Genomic DNA, 20,544 nt, shown 5'->3' with positions numbered 1-20,544 from the left:
CCAATGAAGCTATAAATCGGGACTGGTAAGTGTGTCCCCAAAAATGGACGTCAAGTCTTTATGGAGTAAACCATGATTTGCCAACCCCAAGGTGGACGAGTTGCCGGGATAGCCTGGTTGGTAGAGCGTTGGATTTGCATCCATTAGGTTGCGAGTTCGAACCGCGCCGGCCGAAGATTCCCCGCGTGCTTGGTGGCTGACGCGCGTATGAATCTGTCGTGATCACAAAGTCCTCCATGTCGAGAGTAATATCACTGGGGGTACTGGATCAGGGGTGATCGTCCTCTGATTCAAGTCTAAATTCCGACCTGTGAATGAAGTCCGCATCGTAAAAAGGGTTGTGACGTGTATGTAGCCCTAGTCGTGTATGTAAGTCGTTCTCATGGCGCTACTATAAGAACAAGAGACGCTCCCCCTCCGGCTTAAAATCACTGTCTTCGTAACAACGGGTTTGTCCATGGCAAGCGCTATAAGAAACAATATGAGTTGCGTAAAGTTATTTGAAGCCCCATGGAAAGACCTTTTTTTACAAAAGGCCACGCTTTCCAAGTTTAATGTCAGTAAATTCTAAGGGTTTTTTATCTGAATTTTTTGGTGTCGGCAAGTCTTGTTTGGGAATTCTGGAACACTTTTTAGTGAGTGATTAGAATCAGAATAAGAATCAGATGTTTTTTCAAGAGGTTTTGTTTCTAAAGTCTGTTTCAAACAACTGGCACAGGAACCACTTGTGCAAAATAATTTTTGTGCAAATATCAGCAATAGGGAATCTGAATTTGAACCCTACGTCTGGCTTCTGGATTTGTTAAGACGCTTCTTTTATCTTGATAGTAGTGACCTGTTTTTCCAGGTTTAAGCTTGATCAAGATAGAGTAAAAGAGGAATGATCTCCACCAAGGTTCATACACTTTTCTTGTGCAGTATATTGCTGGCATGCATGCCTTTTTTCGACAGATCGGCCACAAGTGAGTGCGCCGCGGCACTCACTTTTGCGGCACATACTTTTGAGTGGCCAAAGCGCTAGTACTGAAAGCATTTCAATAGATAGATATGTATTGTCGAATTTATAACTTGATATAGCCGGCCCATATATATATTCGGGTAGTTTAGGACCATGAACTGTGAGTATATAATATTTTGTTGGAAATAGGTGACCATCCCGACGAATTGAAATCTAGCGAACATGTGTCACTCCTTGCGGTTTCAATTCTGTAGATATTTATATATAGAGACATGAACCTTTCCCCACATGTAATGACGCTTTTGGAGAAGTGTAGGAATGTATGTGGACTCACAGTAGCAGATATGTTTTTTTTGTGTTAGCTTTAATGAATCGATAATCTCTAGTAAATCACCAAAACGCATTTTTCATATAGAAAGTGCTACACTGGTGGTGGCAGCAACGATCTTCTGAATGAGGAATAAAGAAACGAAATGAAAAGTATCTTGTTTTTCAGAAAGGCGCTAGATAACAAAATATTTGTAATATTGAAGTTTACTTACAGGCTTGAACTCTTTATGTATACTGAGGAGAGATTTGCGCTTATGCGATATGAAAAGAAATTGAGATCACACGGCACCGTCCACTACGAAACCCAAAAAGGGAAGGCAATTACTGGCTCTGGAAATTCCTAGCCTCGGTATCCACCTTTGTGCTAACTAGAACCTATGTATTCAGAGTCACTCACAAAAGATCCAGCGATCGATCACCCTTAACGATAAGCCCAAGAAGTGACCCCTTCGTTTGAGTTCTAGCAGACAAACCACTAGGATAGCTTGCTTCCGACCGGACCCCGAGATCCACAGTGGAGAATTCCCCCGCTTGCCACCGAGGAATGGAAGAATCAAGCTAATAGCAAAAGGCATAGGGGATAATAAGCTGGAAGAGACTAAAAATCTCTAGGAACCTCGGGATTGGGATGCCCGCACCCACTCAAAGAAGATGAGCCTCTGAAGGTCCAAATAATCCGACGAAGAGCACCTAATGCACTGTCTACAAAAAACTGAATAGGCTGCTGTTAACATTTACCATACACGCATTCAATTGTTGTTGCTTTGATATGTGTGGACAGTTGCATGGAAAAAAAAATGGCTTCTGCTAAGTTGATAGTAAAAGGTTTTTTAAAAAATAAATTTTTATGCACTCACAGTAGAGTAAATGTGTCAATTAGTGAAATATTTCTCTTATATTCATCTATGACCAAACAAAGTTTCACATTTCATCTGTAAAATTTTGTGGATATATGCTCACATTTAAGTTTAGAGAGAATAATCACACATTTAGATGAACACATTTATTTCAGAAATGCAAATTTATTCAATACACAAAAACTGGCATATGAAAATATTTGTATAGTAGTACATCATCCAGTTATCATGACCTCAAAGAAATTTTCTAATTATGCATAATATTGTTTACTTTGATTCAACAATATTTACAAATACGATCTTATAAGGAAGAGAAGACAAAATTGAGAAACTGAGCGTTTAAGCTATCTCAGAAAAGTGCTGGAATGCGGTGCAGGAAATTAAAATTTTTTGCTTACAGTTGCGTGTTTTCTAAAAAAAAGGGCATATTTCAGTGACAAAGAAAGTTTAGATATACTGGCGACTTCTGCGGTAGGTAATCGTAATGTCGGCTTAGTTGTAGAAAAATGCAAACGTCATTTTCGGAATCCTTCTGGGAAGTATGTTTACAGAATGGTTTAAGAGATAACAAATTTTTGGATCCCTACCTCCCCGAGAAGGAACGGGAAAGATGAAATTATACAAATGAAATTTATGCAAATTATATAGAAATTGATATTTATGCTTCGCGCTTCCAACGCACAGGTCCGAGGTTAGATTCTCGGACTGGGCAAGGTCGACTCAGCCTTTCATCCCTTCAGTGGGTCGATAAACTGGAGACCAAACATGCTTGGGAACTAAACACTAAGGGTTCCGCTTTAGGCTGACCATCTAACTGGGACATATGCCTCGCACCCAAGGGCCCTAGATAAAGAAAGCAGATATGGTCACTGTAAAACTTGGTCCACATAGGGCTGTCATGCCACTGAATTTAGTTTTTATTTAAGCTAGAGAAAAAAAACTATCAGTTAAGAACTCAATATTCCCGAAACGACATTCTATTTAAATTTAATAACTGACCTCCATACAGCATTCGGAGAGTCCAAAGACAGTTACATGAACAACTACACGATCGACATCTAGAATTTTATGCTTGGGCCCTACTTCAGTTAAAATGAAATCCTACTTTTCCGAGGTATGCAGTTTGGACACAGGAATGTTGCTTTAAATAAAATTAAAATATTAATTTGAAAATATATTACTTTTGGAACGGTAAAAATTCATTCATTTTACAAGAAGTTTCAGCATGAGAGGCAATTTTCTGTAAATGTGAGGTGGAGTATTTTTAGAAATTCTTTTGTTGGTTTCATTTTATACAATATTATGCTGGATGGTGACCGATAAATTCAGGTGTGATGGGCATTATGTCTTTACTAAGGGATCCATTTACTTTGGCAGTAGTTGTAGATCTTCGTCGACACACTCAAAAAGCCTGTCTTTAATTTACAAGAGATGAATTTGTTCTTATATGTGCATTGTTAAAAGGAATGCAATTTTCTGTCGCTATCGAAGGTATTCATTTTGAATAAGTTTTTAAGGGCGTCCATTAAATTATTATCTAATCATGTTTTAAAATATAATTAAAATAAATAAATGCTTTATTATTTTCTGATTTTGCCCTTTTAGTTACCTTTTGCGATATACATATTATCCCTGAAAATTACAGCGAAAGTCTCGCTCGGACACCGGTCAGAGGAACGGAAAGACGCTCTATGTTCATTATTTTATCTTTTAATATAATGAAATTAATTTTTAAATAATTTTAAAAATAGAAGCATGAAACTTTGAGTTCTTATAGATGAGTGTAGGAAAAACATTTTATTCACTGACATTCACTTTATCGCAATAGGATCCGTATAAAAATATAATTTTCGCAACATTTTATTATCCTTCTCGACAGTATTTTGATACATTTGAGCACCTTATGTGATGGAATTTTTCTGTATATGTCTAATTGCAATAGTTAAGAAATAAATGCTTGTTCCACCTTATAGAGACACCCTGAATATTATACATGAAATAATACTTTTTGCAAACGAATAAAAGAGGAATTAACTTGAAATTATAGTTTTATTATTATTATTTATGGTTAAGAAAAAGATGTTTGGCTGCTTTCGACAGTGCAAGACAAGAAATATTTGACAAGGCAAAAAGCTGGAAAAAACAATTACAGAAGCGCATTCGGAAATTTATATCTTCAAATTCGATTTTGTTGTTATTGTTTATAATGGCACTTGCCATGGACAAGCTCGCTAACGAAGTCAGCGATTTTAAGCCAAGAGAGCGTCTCTTGTTTTAGTAGCGCCAACTAGGGCCATGAGTACGTCTTGGCGACTCACATTCGCTTGCACAACCCCTTTTTATAGGGGGACGCATTTACATATCTCACAGATAAAGAACAACCATGCCCGAACCGGGAGTCGAACCCAGGACGTCCAGGTCACGGGGAAGACGAGCTACCCTATGCCAGGACGTCGGCAAATACAATTTTACAGACATGTAGCTAAACAAACATTTATTATAGCGGAGTATTATTGCAACTTAGTCCAAAACTTAAAGATATTAAATTCTGAGAAGCATGATAAAGCTAGAACCTCTCGCAAATCCAAGGGTAAAATGAAATTTGAATTCAAGTGATTAGAAAATAATTTTTAAAAACGCGTAAAAGTAAATGTCTCACAATTTCTTCTCTCTGCAAGCTTTGTATGACAACAGGGCCCTCTTCTATCGCAAATTTTGCGAAAATGTAAAAACTAACTAAATATGTTTTAAAATTTTGACAAACTGAACTTATTAATGGCTATGGTTAGAAATAAATATTCATATGGGAAATTAAATTAATCTATCAGATCTCCTTTTTTCAACTCAACCTTATTTCCCATCATTAACAGAAAGAGTTAAAACTCTGGACAAACACATTACATTGAAAATAAAGCAATAAAAAAGTAAATATTATATATATTAAATATTTTTCAACTCAAACTTAAAATACATTTTTATATTTGAAAAATATAAAAATATGTCAAAGAAGGGTTTAATCCATAGAATATTATTCCCTCTTCAAGTCCGTTTTTTTTAATACACTTTAAATTCGACACTGTGCAGAGAAGAATAGAAAAACCCTTGCAGTGCAAATTTGCAGTGAAACCAGGGTAGCAAACTAATACTTCCAAATGGGTCCTTGTCTCCCAACACCGACTAAAATAAATGCTTTCAAATTATAAAAAATTATTTAAAAAATGCTATTTAAATTATATAAATAAAAATTTTCAGCAATTTATATTTCAAATAATGATGATTAAAATACGTAATTATAGAATGATAATTGAAAATAAATGCGTATTGCAATCTTTTTTTTTTTGATGATATTTTAAGAAATTAATCCAAACATTCATTCCTCACTTCAGTGAATGTTTCGGTTAATGCATCAACGTCAACATTAGCTTTACTTTCCTGTTTCAATTAATATTTACCATAGACCAATCTTTCTTGAGCAATAATCAATCGATTGTTTACATGAATCAATTTCAGGGTTGAAAAACTCCTTTCTTATGCTGTCATGTTGTAAATATGTGCGATGCAGTAAATATTAGAATGCTGTTTTTCGATTCCTGCTGAAATTTCTGTATATGAGAAAATATCAATTGTCAATGTGTTTTCGGTAATCCATCTTACTGTTATTCGTTATTTAAATATGTTCCATCAATAAGAATGATTTTGTGTAAAGTATTTTTTTAAAAACTAAACGTTCTTCAAGCAACTCTTCCGGGGACATCTTTTACAGTTCATGTATTTGTCATAACACCAAAATTTCGTTCAATATAAACAAATAGTCGAATGACCATGACTCAGAAACTCAGTGACTGAGAAATGACTCAGCCTTAAATTTAAATCGCTAATAAGTTGTTAGATACTCATATATAATTCTTCTCATTCTTTAAAATTGAGCTGTACAATTAAAATTGCAGCAATTTTCGTCGCACCAGCAACAACATCTTTGAAGATCATTTAAATTTGAACATTCATTAAGAATTTTTTTCACGTTATCGACACTATAGACTGCAATGCTCATATCAGTACGTATAAATTCGTTTACTGCTCACATTTATTTCAAAAATAATTTTTACTGCATAATTAATAAAGCAATTAAGTTAAATTTTGTAATTTTTAATGATATCCCTTTATTTCTGCCTTTATTATACAGTGAAACTTGTTTAATTCGGAGCTAAAGGAACCACAATAAAAGTTCGATCAGTCCAATTATTCTAAGAAAAAGTATGTATAAAATTTTTTATCGAAAGAGAAAAACACAAATTTAAAACTAAGAATTATTTTTGATATTTAACAATTTTAATAAATAATAATAAACAAGTAGGTCATTTTAATAAATAAAGTAATAATAATTATGAATGAGAAATTTTTTACGATTTTAACAATAATAATTTTAATAAATAAACAGTATATAACATTTGAAATATATAATAGGTGTACAGTAAAAGTTAAAATAAATAGTCTTCACGCAAAATAAAGCAGATACAGTGGACACCGCACAGATATATTTTACTACCAAAAAAAAAAAATTAAAAAAATAAAGGATTTTTTTTTTCGACATCTAATTTGACATTATCTCGGTTATCTGAGATGATTTTTTAGTTTCTTCAATTTACTACGGATCCTACAACAGTTAACAATTAAAAAATGCACCTTCAAAAATATTTAATCAGTGCACTTTTTAGAAACCTTTATTGACAGTAATGTAGCGACTGAAACTTAACTAAAACGATATTTAATGCAATTATAAAATCATTTCCATGAAATACATTATTATTATTAGATTATAATTTGATAAGTGTAAGAACATAAAATAGAAGAATGCGAATATCTAGTTCAAGAGGAGGTTTTTACAAATATTAAACAGTTCAGAATATATTTTTCTCATAGTAAGGCCAAACGCTTGCATTATAAAAATTTATATTGATATCACTCATTCGTTTTATTATTAATTATGAAAAAGAAATGGATGTAATATGCTATCATAAAAAAATTTCTTATACACCTTTATAAAACAAAATATACTTTATGGAATTTTTGTTCCATAGATTTAATTTTTGATTGAATTTATGTAATAATTTAGAGCACAGACAATTTTAATATAAAACGTCGTTAAATATGCTTATTAATAATTCTGAATAAACAAATAACTGTAATTGATTTAAGCGAATTTAAAATGTTATTTTTACTTGATAAGCAATGAGCATGATGCTCAACTGTGGTATATAAGAATCATTTCCATGCTTATGAAATATTAGTCACAAAGGAATTATAAGTAAATAAAATTTACCTTTTGGGGTAAAAAAGACTATCAAACACATACCAAGATTATTTCATTCTTTATAATTCAACGGTTCGAACATCCATTAGCTCTGAATAGCATAGTTACTTATACCTTATTAAATAGTAAACATTGACAAGCTATTCCTTGGTTGTGACTTAATTATAATAAGGAAATTATTCTTTGGATATCCTGTTAAAGACCATCAGTATCTGCGATAAGTACCTTCATTCTGATTTCACCTTACAACATTCATTCAGCCACTATCAGCGAGTAACCTAGACGCTGTTCAGCAACATATGAGTCTTAAAAACGCTCTTACCTAATCTATCAATATCAAATCTGTTTTATTTACTAAAATGGTAGTTTGATGAGAACATTTTGTTACGAACGATTGAATGATATTTTGATTTGGCGCATTATATGTTGATTGTCAGAAGTCCGATTTCTTTTGATCGACAAGCCTCCTAAAGCTGTAACTAGACCTGTGCGTTAAATATATTTAAGAACCCTCAAGAATCTCAATATACACCCTCAGAGTCTCAAGACCCAAAGCGAACGCGTCTTATGTCACAGCAAAAAAAAAAAAAAAAAAAAAAAACGCCCCTGGCTAAATGCAAATAAAGGAAAAAAACTGAAACATGTAACTGAAAAATTGAATGTATCAAAATTATATATGTCTACAAAAAGTTCTTAGTACAAATGTATAGTACCAGTGTCATTTTATGTAGATTTGATATCAGTGTCAATTTAACTTTCATTTTTGAAGACTTTTCGCAGAATAGGCTTGTTGGCAGACACTATGAAGTTGCAGGCGGAGAATACAATAAAACAATTAAATAGAAAAGAAAACCTCATTTTAAATTCAACGAAGTACAGATTACTTATTTGACGACGAATTCAAGCAAGAAAAATAGAATTTCGTAAGTCATGGATACAACCGTCAATTTTCCCCTTCCGGAAACTTGATAAAATTCTGGAGGTTTCTTAAAATATCTGTTAAGATGAGCTGTAGAGGAAATCACAACTGTATTCTGTAAAAGTAAGCAAAGAATTCCTTTTTTGGCGGCTTTTAAAGGTTTTGTCACATCCATAATCCTATGATCATCCATATTTTTAAAAAGAGAGTAGACAAGGAAAAAAAAGAGGCCATAAGGACACATTCAAAACTTATTTAGCTTCAAAGACATTTTCCGAAAATTTTGCTTTTATTTGAAAGCTTTTACTTTAGTCTCGTTACTTTGGTGTGATAAGACAGCTTCACATTCAGCAGAACAAATTTAAAAACTAGACCCTTCGAAGTGTTGGATACGATCTTTTATTCATGCAAAGTTTAGAGATAGGCTTTTTTAAGCTGAAAAAGAAAGAAACTTAAAATTCCAGGTATTTTCCCAGTATTTATGGATATTTTCAAATTTCCCAGTTCTCCTGTTTTTTCATTTTCTCCTATAAAAATCAAAAACTTCCCAGACAAAATATTCTGATTTAATAAACTTTCATATCCAAAGATCACATTATCTTAACAGCAGATCAATGAAACTAAACACTTCAATGCATAAATAGCAAATATTAGTTCTAAATAACTAAAGTGGTAATGCATTCTGATTTCTTTATCAAAACACTAACAACGAGTTGAGCTCAAGCATCATCTATAAACGAAGTTCAAAATAAAACGAACACCTCTGAGAAAATATAAGATATTTCATACTAGAATTAGAGTCGTTTGTCGCCTAATAGCCGTGAAAGAGAATGTATCAGTTTTCCAACAGCTACCATACGAATCATATTCATCCAACGCCACTGTGAGATCTAGCAGTGTCAGATTTGAGAGATTTTCGAACAAAAATGTTTGTTAGAGCAAATTTAACTTATGGTCCCTATAGCAAGAACAAGTAATATAGTCTGAAGAATCGACATTCATTCAATTTCAGACCAGGGGCGGTTATATTTCTGAGACGTACAAACAAGTGCTTACTCTTAAGGGTGAATATGATTACATTTTGATACAAGTTCGGATATTTTAGACCATGTAATGTTGAATGGAGAAATCAAAACGGAGTTATTGTTCATTTAAAAGAGGTATTATGCCTTTCGTTTTGTTCAGATTTTATTCTCTACAGAGCAACAGCTTCCGAAGAATACAACACTCTTATTACCACTTCCAAGGGCATTTAAGTATGATTCAAAAAGCATGAAGATAAAGTAGTGCATTTCATTGCACCCCACCCCAATATTTGGAATCCCAGCTTCTTCACAATTCGCCTTAATGTTTGATAGATCTATTGCTAAGAGGAATGCTTCTCCCTCAAACACTGTGTATCATTTATGAGCCTGTCCTTCGAAGCATACAATATGTATTTCAATTAAAGAGTGGTAAACAAGACCGCCGATAGAGATTCCAAGTATCGAAGCAAGGCAATGGCATGCGTCGCCCCTTCTCATACTCAATGCTTCCCTTTAAAAATAAGTACTATATAATTTTTTTTTAAATCCGAGCTCTGAGGATATTAGCTGTCTTTTTTTCTAGGTTGGTTTGATGACGATACAGCCAACGACTGAAGACTTTCTCTAATTTCACAGTTGTTCTAGTTAATTTGTCACCTATTTGATGACAATCATAATCGATGATGTATGCAGATATCTGCTGGAATGCAAAAGTGATTTTTAAACATTGAAAATATTGTCAAAATGAAAATATATTTGCTAAAAGTCACTCAGATTAAGAATATTTTATAAATTTTAAATTGCAGTGCAAAGGTTAAGTTTTCGATTTCAATATCTAGGATAAAATATGATCGCAATCCTAGTTTACAATTAATTTAACCAATGCTTTAATAATAAAACGTTTCGATTTATCATTAATAAAAGCATAGAAACACCAAAATCTGTCTAACAAACATTTTAGAAAGTCATGGACTTGTGTTATATATTTCTATTTTTCGAATATTTTAAGTAATGTTTTTGACTAGAAATGCTAAATACTTCAAATGTTTCTTTCTTTCTTTATATTGTTGCAGAACAGAAAAAAAATGCATCTCTCTAAATTCGATTATAAACCTGTATCTTTTTACGGATAATGTATACATGTAAGATATCATCTCACATATAAATGAAAGATGATATTTTAGTAAAATTTATATTAAAAATGTTTATTTTGACAGATCCGCAAACATCAACTGTTTAATGATCAACATTAAACAAGTTGAGCAACCATCACAAATTTTAATCTCTAATTTAGAAAGCACTTTGAATTTATATACCAAAAGGAACTGTCAAAATTCAAATTAGGATGAAAAGTATCTAAAGAACTGAAAATGTTTCAATAAAATATAACAAAAACCTTTATTATGAAATAACGCATAGCAAAATTCAGCAACTAGAAAATGTTTTCTATACAATTCATTGGATGCGGTTTTACAAATAATTATTCAGTCAATTCTTACGAGATTTGAAAATCTTTTCAATTTAATATTAAAAAATAAATTCTTAAACTGCATAGCTATATTTTATACAGAACAGGATCATAAATAAATAAATATTATCACAGGGTTTGGATGAGTTTCACAACTAAAAGCAAAATTTACATATGTTTATAATATACAGATATATAACTGGTAAATATTGCTTTCGTAAATATTCTCTACATCATATATCTTCAGATGGTATCGTAGCATGTCTGAAAACATTTTCTACATTATTAATATAATATATGGTAAATCTTTCTCAATGTATAAAATACTTGCCCACAGTTGATAAATTTATCATTATAGAATTGTCATATTTTACAACAATAAATAACAGTAAGAAGTACTAAGATAAAAGAACAACATTTCCATTATCAGTGCCTAACAAAAGAAGCCTATTTAGGGGAAGAAGAGCCATTGTTGTTAGCACACCTTTAAAAGTATCGGAACGCAATCTAGTACTTGTGTATACGGCCTGAAAAAGAACGACAACAAAATAAATTTCATAACACCACTTTAAAGCAACTGAAATTAAACCATTTCTAAAAAGAATTTAATATAAAATTTATACAAAATGCTATTTGGAAAGGAGGTCATTTAATAATCTGTATGATAAAATACATATGTAGAAAAACTTTGAACATGTTTGAACACCTTTCCTCTATAAAAGAGAATTGAACTTAATATATGTACTGGTGCATCGTTTGCCTTTTGTAATATATATATTGACAATTTCAAAGTTATAGTAAAGAGTAAAATTATGAAACAGATAGAATTTACGATCATTATCCATTTCTTTAATCATTTTTCCAAACCTTTAGATTTTATATTTTAACGATGATGTGTTTAATCTGAATCTAAAGAGATAATGATGATTTACTACTCATATTACTGGTAGGATTAAAAATAACAAGATTCCAGAAATAAGTCCTCATTTAAGCTAACTAATTTTTTTTTTTTTTTTTTTTTTTTTGAATAGGGCATGAAAAAAATTAGAATAAGAAAATAATTTTACTGCCGAAAATATTACTTACAAATAAAAAAAAGAACATATTACTTCCATTGAAAACCTATTAAAAAAAACCTAACATAACTTCATAAGCGGATAATATATCAAGTGTCCTCAAAGGCAGCAATATAACAAATATAACCTTTCAAAACCTTCGATAAACACGAATAAAAATGTTGCATTTTCAGAAAAAAAAAAGAAAGAGGAGAAGTCGTGGTTTATATCTATATTAGAAAACTAACAATCAAATTGTATCCATACTTACAAAACACAAAAATACAAACAAAATTGAGAATTATACAGGTATTATTATCATAAAACAATCACAAATATTTTGATGATTAAAATTTTTTAAATTTATTTATTGAAAATCCGTTACCAAAATTATCAAACTGTAATATATAACATAACTCGCCTTTGCTAACTATTTTAATCATAATTACTAAAAAAAACTCAGGAAGAACAAAAACAGAATTACTTTGTAGTAAATACATTTTAAGAGAACCAGGGACGTTTAATAATAAATGCAAAAAAAAAAAAAAAAAACTTTTAGAAAACGCTTCCACTAATGTATTAAAAAGGAAAAATAGAAGGATAAAAAGGAAAATTTTTAAATCTGAAATCTGATGGCCAAAATAAAAATCTCAAAAACAGGAGGCGCAGACACAGATAACTAAAGCATAACAGAGTTATAATTAATTTTTTATAATGCTTTTTAATTTTTATATAATAAGTTTTTACAATTTTTTTTATGATAATCATTTCGATTTTACATCCTTCTTCAATATCGTCTGTGCCTCAAGCTTTTTTAAAAGTTATTCTACACTGAAAAAAGCGGTTTTATAAAGTCTTTTATATTTATTATTTTCTAGTTTTTATTTCTTATGCTATTCATTGTAGCTTAAAAAAAGATTTAAAATAGTACGAAAATCATCATACTAAATCAATCGGCAATTCTTAAGTTAACATCCCTTTTCTAAACAGTCATATAAAATATTATAGTGAAGTTAATTATCGTCTTTTTGTTATTGTCTTTTATATTATTATTTTCCTAAGAACAAATATTATAATTTCAAATACATAATTTTTACATTTATTATTCTACTATAATAGAAAATATTCTAATTCAAATATTCTTATTTTAAGAATAATTTTTTTTAATTCTTATAATTTTAAAATGTCCTTAATTTCTTACTTTAATTTTATTTATCAAAAATATGAATGTTAATCCGTATAATTCTGATAGAAACAATTAAATATATTTTACCATACAGTGGTGGATAAAATTGTAGAAACCTTATGAAGTGAGCGCATTTGGGAGATTTGATGACTCATAGAAGCAACAGTATTTACAGTAATATCATAAGGTTATATATCCTCTTAAAGATAATTAATTATAAAAGTAATTCAATCAATTATGTTCAATTGACATTATATTTTCCGAAGTTACAGTGAAATAACCAGAAGAAAGAAATATACATTGCTGCAATTGATGAGATATGGCCATTTGAATGTAGCATATGAGTGTTTAGGCGGTCAAAAAATGGTATCTTGTTATTGGTAGAATTTACCAATTGATGCAATGTTTGGGAGCTGAGTGTAGTCGTTTTTAAGTGTAATTTGTGACTGCTACCAAAATGGGCACTCTTCTTTTTTTGTATTCTTCAATTGCTAAGTTGTTAAAATGTCATAAATAAAAGATACTGCACAAAGAGTTGAACGGTCACCCCCAAAAAACGATGTAAAATTTTACTATTTCATTAACATGGCTTGTAACGAAATTAGAAAGAAAATTGGTGGAAATCTAGCTAAAAGGGATATTTCTAAATTTTTCAAGTATAAGGAAACTCAGCCACTAGCAAATACAGGAAAAGATTTAAAATACCAAGCAATAACAGAATAATCAAAAGGCTCTCTATATGATTGAAGAAAATCCTCTAAGTGAAAAAGAGTAATACAGTGTGCAGTTGAGTGTGAGAGCAGTTCAACGGAGATTGCAGGAATCTGCTCTAAATACAAGAATTCTATGAAACACGCCCTTTTTAAATCTGAAATAAAGGTAGAAGGAGTAAACCAGGCAAAAAAAAAAAAAAAAAAAACCATATAAACAGGACAGCAGTAGTAAAAGGACAGAGTGAATTGGAATGATGAGATCTAATCATCACTGTATGGTAAGAATGACATATAATATGTAAGGAAGAGAAGATTTTCATCCTGATTGCATTATATCTTGTTAAACATTACCCCAGATCATAACAGCTAGAGCTATGATCAGGGATTGCATGTCAGCAAAAATATGGTTAGAATCTGTGATTAATGGGAAAATCCCCAAAAATATATAAATGAAATACTCGTTCCTATATTGATGTCATTCACATATGATCTTTTGTCAGATAATTTATATTTTAACAGGATTCGGCCCCATGTCATGTTGCCATTGTATGTAAATACTGGTTTCAAGACAATTTTAATTCACGACTGGAATGGCCTGGAAATTACTCAAACCTTAACCCAACTGAAAATCTAACGAAATTAAATGAAGCAATAATTAAATAATGGTATATTGTAACAGTTGAGGATAACAGCATTGAACTCTATGAGATAGTGTAACAAGGCCATAAATGAAGCTGAAAGTTACGCAAATATTAACTATCATCAGTGAGAATTTTTGTATACGTCATTATTTTTGTTTTCCTTTTTCTTCTTCGTACCTGCTATTCTGCTGCAAATATCAATTATAAAAAACAATTTTATTAAATTCTTGATTAAATTTTCTAGAAAATGATGTATAATTTTATAGTACGTCTCTTAATAAAACTGCTCTTATGAGGCATGGAACCTAAAAATGCGGTTTTTCCAAAGCATTTCTAAAATTTTGGTCACTATTGTTGGTAATTATGTTAAAAAATCAATTTTTAGCAATATTTCTTTTTATTCTTCTTTATTTTTGAAGTTTTATTTTTTAATAATTTTAATCTTGTTCCTATACACATTTTGATTTTTTGGAAAGTTGCATTCATCTTTATTGCATAATATATATCTTAATGCTATTTTGACTCTTTAAATAGTACTATTTTCTCATATTCTGAATTTTGGTAAAATACTCCTAAGAAGACCTAAAATTAAAATATGATGCATATTTTTTTTCATATTTCAGTATAATAATTTAATATGTTTTACAATCCCTGAACTACAAAATAAACGATCTGTTCATTTCAGACGATTTTACAGTTGTTTTAATGCTTCATAACAAGGGGGGAAAAAATGAAAATTTCATGTTATTTATCAATTGAACCCCAGTATTTTAAGGCTGGATAAACTACAGCTTATTTCTTAGTTCAGGAGCTAGGTAATATATTTCTTATCTCTAGAATTTTAGGCAAATCATTTGATAAATTTCTAAATTACAGTCTTTGCTTAGTACTTTTTTTTTATTTGCAAAAAAAAAACCCACATTTCTTCGAATTTTTAATATACAAAATAAATTTTATTATTTTTTATATTTTTAGTCTAACATATTTGATGATTCAGGGTTACAAATATTATGGAATCTAAAAGTTAACATTTCTCAAATTAAATCTTAGATGATGCCGCTTCTATGAAATCGATTTTTGGCTAAATCAGCATATCAACTGGCAATTAAGAGCTGTAAATTATTAAAGCATTAAATAGATATTGAGAAATAAAAACTACACAAAATTTCAGAATTTTAGCAATGATAGGAGAGTGAAAAAGTGATTTAAAAAATTTCGTAATTATATGAAATATGTGAAGTTAAATAAAAGTGGCAATGACAAACACAGTATGGTTAAGCACTTTTTCAGTCTATATTCTGCTGAAATTTCCAAATTTTTTCTTTTGACCATAAATTGAGTATTTTTTAAAACTTAAAGTGAAATTCGAAGCTCTTTAAGCCTTTTCAAATAGTTATTTCGTTTAATTTTTTTTATCCCCTCTTTTTTTCCATTCTTAAAAATTTATTCCTTTAAACTAATCAATGTTAGAGTAGCATGACCCTGTAACTTTCTATAAAGGATGTTCAAGAAATATGAATAAGAAATTGTAAGAAGCTTACAATGTTTAATAATACATGACTCTATCAATAGGTTCTGGAAACTGCATGAAAGTATCCTTAAAGCTAACTAACTTTCAATGTCAACAGATTGCACCTTGCTAAAAACTGAATCTGAAAATTTGATTATATCAAATTAAGAAAGTTGAACATGTGTAAAGTGGCGACTCGTCATCTCAAAAATTTGCAGTTCTGCAAAAATATTAATAACAAAATGTGCTACTTTGCCTATAAATAGTCTAAATTTTTATATTTCAAACCAGATATGAAATTTGTTGTTACGAAGGACTGATATAACTATTAAATAGTTTATAGAATTTTCGTACTTTTTTTTTATTTTTTCAGGAATAGAACGCAAATCATTCACACCAACATTCCATGTATCGTCTCTGCCGTAAATATAGAGAACAAAATAATTAAAGTTTTTATAATAAAGTCACATAATCAATCATGTTTAGAGTAAATTTATCCGCGAAATTTTAGCTGACACTGGGTTTTCCAACATGGAGATTTTTGAACAATCTGCATATCAGGCAAAAAGCCATCCCTATTTTTATATCCAATTTTCCGCTACTGAAAACTGCGAAAATACACTTTTTTTAAAGATTTGCAACGTTTATTGTTTTGTACATCGAATAATCAATAAAAATTTAACCTTTTTGATAAACATTTTACCTAAATAAAATCTTATAAAATTATCTACGTACTTTCTTTTTCATAACGCGATAAAAGAAAATTAATAATCAAGAAATCAAATGTTTCTTTTGAGTTAACAGAAGCGAAACCGAAATTTTGCAGCTTCGATGCCATAAGGAGAAAAGGTTAGTTTTTTTCTTCAAATCGGTTAATCAATTTTGAATGCTATGGATTTCATCAGTTGTTGGTCGACTAGTCCAGTCCATTTTATCTTGCTTCTTGATTTATTTGCTGTCTTCTCTTCAAATTTTTTTCTCTCCATTTTTCTTTGGCCATTGGACTCTCAGAGTGATGAAGTAAGCTCAGAACATCGAACTTTTATAGAGGAAAAGTTAGTAAATTAAAGATAAGAAACGAAAGTATAACTTAAAATATAAGGAGACGTTGCAATTCTGCAGCCCCAATGTACGAATCGCTATTTCTAGTACAGCTCCCCCCTCAATTTAATGTTCCATACAAAATAAAGCATAGATTTTATAGATTGGGGATAAAAGCAATAAGATTCAAAGGAGAAAAAAAAAAATATTTACATACTTATGTAATTTAAATTAATAAATGACAAGAAAAAGAATATTTACATTTTTATCTGTAGACGAATGTAGACCAATTCTGTTCCCAGACGTGCCAGATATAACTTCATTTCCATAGAAGCAAATGCTTGTCACTGGTTCCATAGGTCCTACAATAACGAAAACAAATTTTGAAAATATCCCAAATAGCAATCAAAAGTTTTTTTTTTTTTTAAATGACATACTGCATTTTAGAAAAATTTTCTCATATAAACTTGTAATAAAACATAAATTTTGATATATATAAAGACTAGTATGGTAGTAGAGAAAGAACAAACCACGTACAAAATTTACTAAAACCAGTATAAATTATTTAAAGTAAACTGTATTATCGTGGATGAATTAAAAATTTCATCACTATAAAAATGTCAGAAATGCTGAATTTTTACAATAAACTCACAATTATCCGTGGAATTGGCAAGTCAATCAATCACAAATAAAGGTAAATCAACGCGAAGATACTTTTTAACAATTTTTAAGTACAGGGGGTGGCAAAAAACCCGTACAAACAATTTTTAATATTACTTTATTAAAAATAAATAAATTAACGAATTAAAACAAACAATAATAAGAGTAGACTTTTACTCATAAATAAATTTAATTTCAAAGCGACCGCCATTTACAGCGATGCAGAGGTGTAAACGCTTACTGAAATTTTCAGCAATGGGCCACAAGTCTTCTACCATTAATCTATCTCATTCCTGCCGAAATGATCGCCTTACAGAGACCAAACTTTTGTGAGGTTTAGTGCAGGCCCTAAATTCCAAAGCGGACCATACAATATAATTCCTAGGATAGAGGGGTTTCAGATGATATCAAGTCCGGAAAACGCACCTTGCACCAGTCTTGTGCCTTTTGACTTTGTGAGTCTTGTTGAAAATACCAGTTTACATTCCCGAAGTGCTTTTTGGCCCACAGAAGTACAAAAGCTTCTCTAATGTCCCACTGGTACACATTTTTAACGCCGTCATCCACAAAAATCAGAGGTGTTTGCCGCTTGGGCAAATTCTGCCCCAAACCAAGACCGACTTTGGATGTTGGCGATGTACAACAATTGCCGAGGTGCTTAGAACAATTACAGCCCAGCTCCTATCGTTCTGAGTTATGAGCTTGTTGGACGCTAAAGATCTTCTCATAAGTGAAAAGGAATCTCTCCCAGAGCTGACGTGAGGCCCGTCTCAAAATTTCTCGGTATCTTTGGAGCCGCACGAGTTTGTTTTCTTCCTTCAGAAGTTGAACTTTTCGGAACTTGTAAGGCTTCAATCCAAGCTCTGTGTTTGCCACCCTGATCGTTCACTTATTCCCATTTCATAAGCGATCTTTCTCATGGAAATCTTCGTATTTTTTAAACCCACTTTTTGATAGTCTTATGATTATTGGAAGTGTCATAGTTCATAGTGTCGTTATTGGAAGTGTTCATGAGCTTGCTCGACATCGACTCTCTTTGAAATGGCAGATTGCATCAGACACTGTTTGCAGAGGCACATTAAGCAAACGAATGATTTCACACTGTCGTTTTCCTCGCTTAAATAACTCTAAAACAGCAGATCTTTTGAACGACATTGTAAAAAAAAATCCCCAAAACAATATGTAAAGTAACAGACAAAATATTTTATAATGAAAATGGTCGACAAAAAGAAATGAACACACAAATTAAAAAGAAATAAATTAACTCCTATTCTATGATGCAATAACTTTTCCCAAGGAATTTTTTTTGCTACACCCTATATAGTAAGAGGCCTATACATAGAATTAGGATTTAATAAGCAATACATTTCTGTAATTAGTTTAATTTACTTCTGACTTACAAAAAACGATAAATTGTTATTTATTGAGTTAACTTATTTTCATAAGTAATAAAACATTTTTAACAAAAAAATTTGATCACGGAAGACCAAAGTTACTCGGGAATGCTCCAAAATCAAGGATGAGATATATAAAGTAGACGCTAACAGATTATAATTTTACATATCAATACATTTTCACATGTTTTCATTCATTTTTGACAATTGCATATTTTATTCTTAGATTAAACACTAAGCAAATTACTAATGTGGTTGAAAATATTTAATTATAAAGTAATCACATTAAAAGAAAGAAAAAAAGTATTATGCTCCTAAGTATAAAAAATGAATAAAATTTTATTTACACTTAACAGTGAATAAAGTATGCAGAGTTTAAGGTAATTAGAATTCTAATGAATTAATTTAAAAAAAATTTTTAGTAAGAATTGTATATAAATCTTTCATAAAAAATTTATAATGCACTTCAAAAATACTTTTTTTGACTAATTCATTTTTAAATAAGAAAAATTCATCTTTGTTGACATTACAATAAAATTAAGTGATGAAATATTTAATATATAATGATGCTACATGGCTAAATCTAGACAATGCAAAAATAAAATCCATGAACCATTAAAATAAAACAGAGGCAATAAAAGGATTTCAAGAATGGTTCTTATTCCTGTTAAAGCTACCTTTCTTACACTTTAGAATTGCCTCTGAATCCTTGCAAAAGAGTTTGGGATTGTACATTGAGGTTCATTTATGATTTTGTATAAAACTAACAATGCAAATTTAATGTCTCGCCGATGCGAATATGTCACTACCTTAGCAAGGCAAGAAAGAAGAATAGATTGTATTGGTGTATAAAATAAAGAATCCATAAAGTGTAGGTATGACTAGTTTGGGCATCTTTTTCTCTACCTTTCTCTTATTCACTCACTAGAAAGGATGCAAAAATACATTTTTGTGCCTCTGAAATTTAATTAAAGAAAAAAAAATACTTGATTGCTTGTTCCAGATAATGAAATACATAATTACAGATTACTAGTTACTCACTAACGCAAAAAAAGAGAAATTCGCATCAAAAAGTTGAAATCGGTAAAATTAATTCATCAGAATAATATTTCCAAATAAATTATTAGTAATTTGGACAAAAATAATGTTTTAATTGCAATAAAGCACTGCATTGTCGACTGTAATACTTTAATAATATAGATTTCAGTAATAACAGAAAATTAATAGGATGTAATTAAATATATTCTTATTAAATTATTTGAAAATTAGAAAAAATATAAATGAACTGGCAAGAATTCTATGAACATTTTACAATCTAATACGAAAGTCTAAATTAAATCTAAAGTAATCTAAATTCTATTATTTTTCCTCATGAAGGAATGGTTTATAAAAATTATAAGTATCCACGATTTTTTTTATTAACTACGACGTTTATAAAGGTATAACATAATCCAGAAGAATTTTTGATGAAAAAAA

At 30.4% G+C, this 20,544-nt stretch overlaps 1 protein-coding gene across 1 annotated transcript in view; it reads right to left on the bottom strand.

The window, feature by feature from the left end:
* Positions 1-10,779: 10,779 nt before the first annotated feature.
* LOC129958216 (WD repeat-containing protein 81-like) overlaps positions 10,780-20,544 on the bottom strand; it is a 114,975-nt gene continuing 105,210 nt past the window's right edge. The window contains exons 28-29 of the mRNA XM_056070497.1: positions 17,276-17,376; positions 10,780-11,395 (exon numbers count right to left, since the gene is read on the bottom strand). Coding sequence (XP_055926472.1) covers positions 11,267-11,395; positions 17,276-17,376 — 230 coding nt within the window. The 3' untranslated portion in view covers positions 10,780-11,266. The remainder of the gene's footprint in view (positions 11,396-17,275; positions 17,377-20,544) is intronic.

The sequence above is a fragment of the Argiope bruennichi genome, chromosome X1 (assembly GCF_947563725.1).
Source record: "Argiope bruennichi chromosome X1, qqArgBrue1.1, whole genome shotgun sequence".
Lineage (NCBI taxonomy): Eukaryota > Metazoa > Arthropoda > Arachnida > Araneae > Araneidae > Argiope > Argiope bruennichi.
The sequence above is the reverse complement of the archived record's forward strand: the minus strand, read 5'-3'. Positions and strand labels throughout refer to the sequence as shown.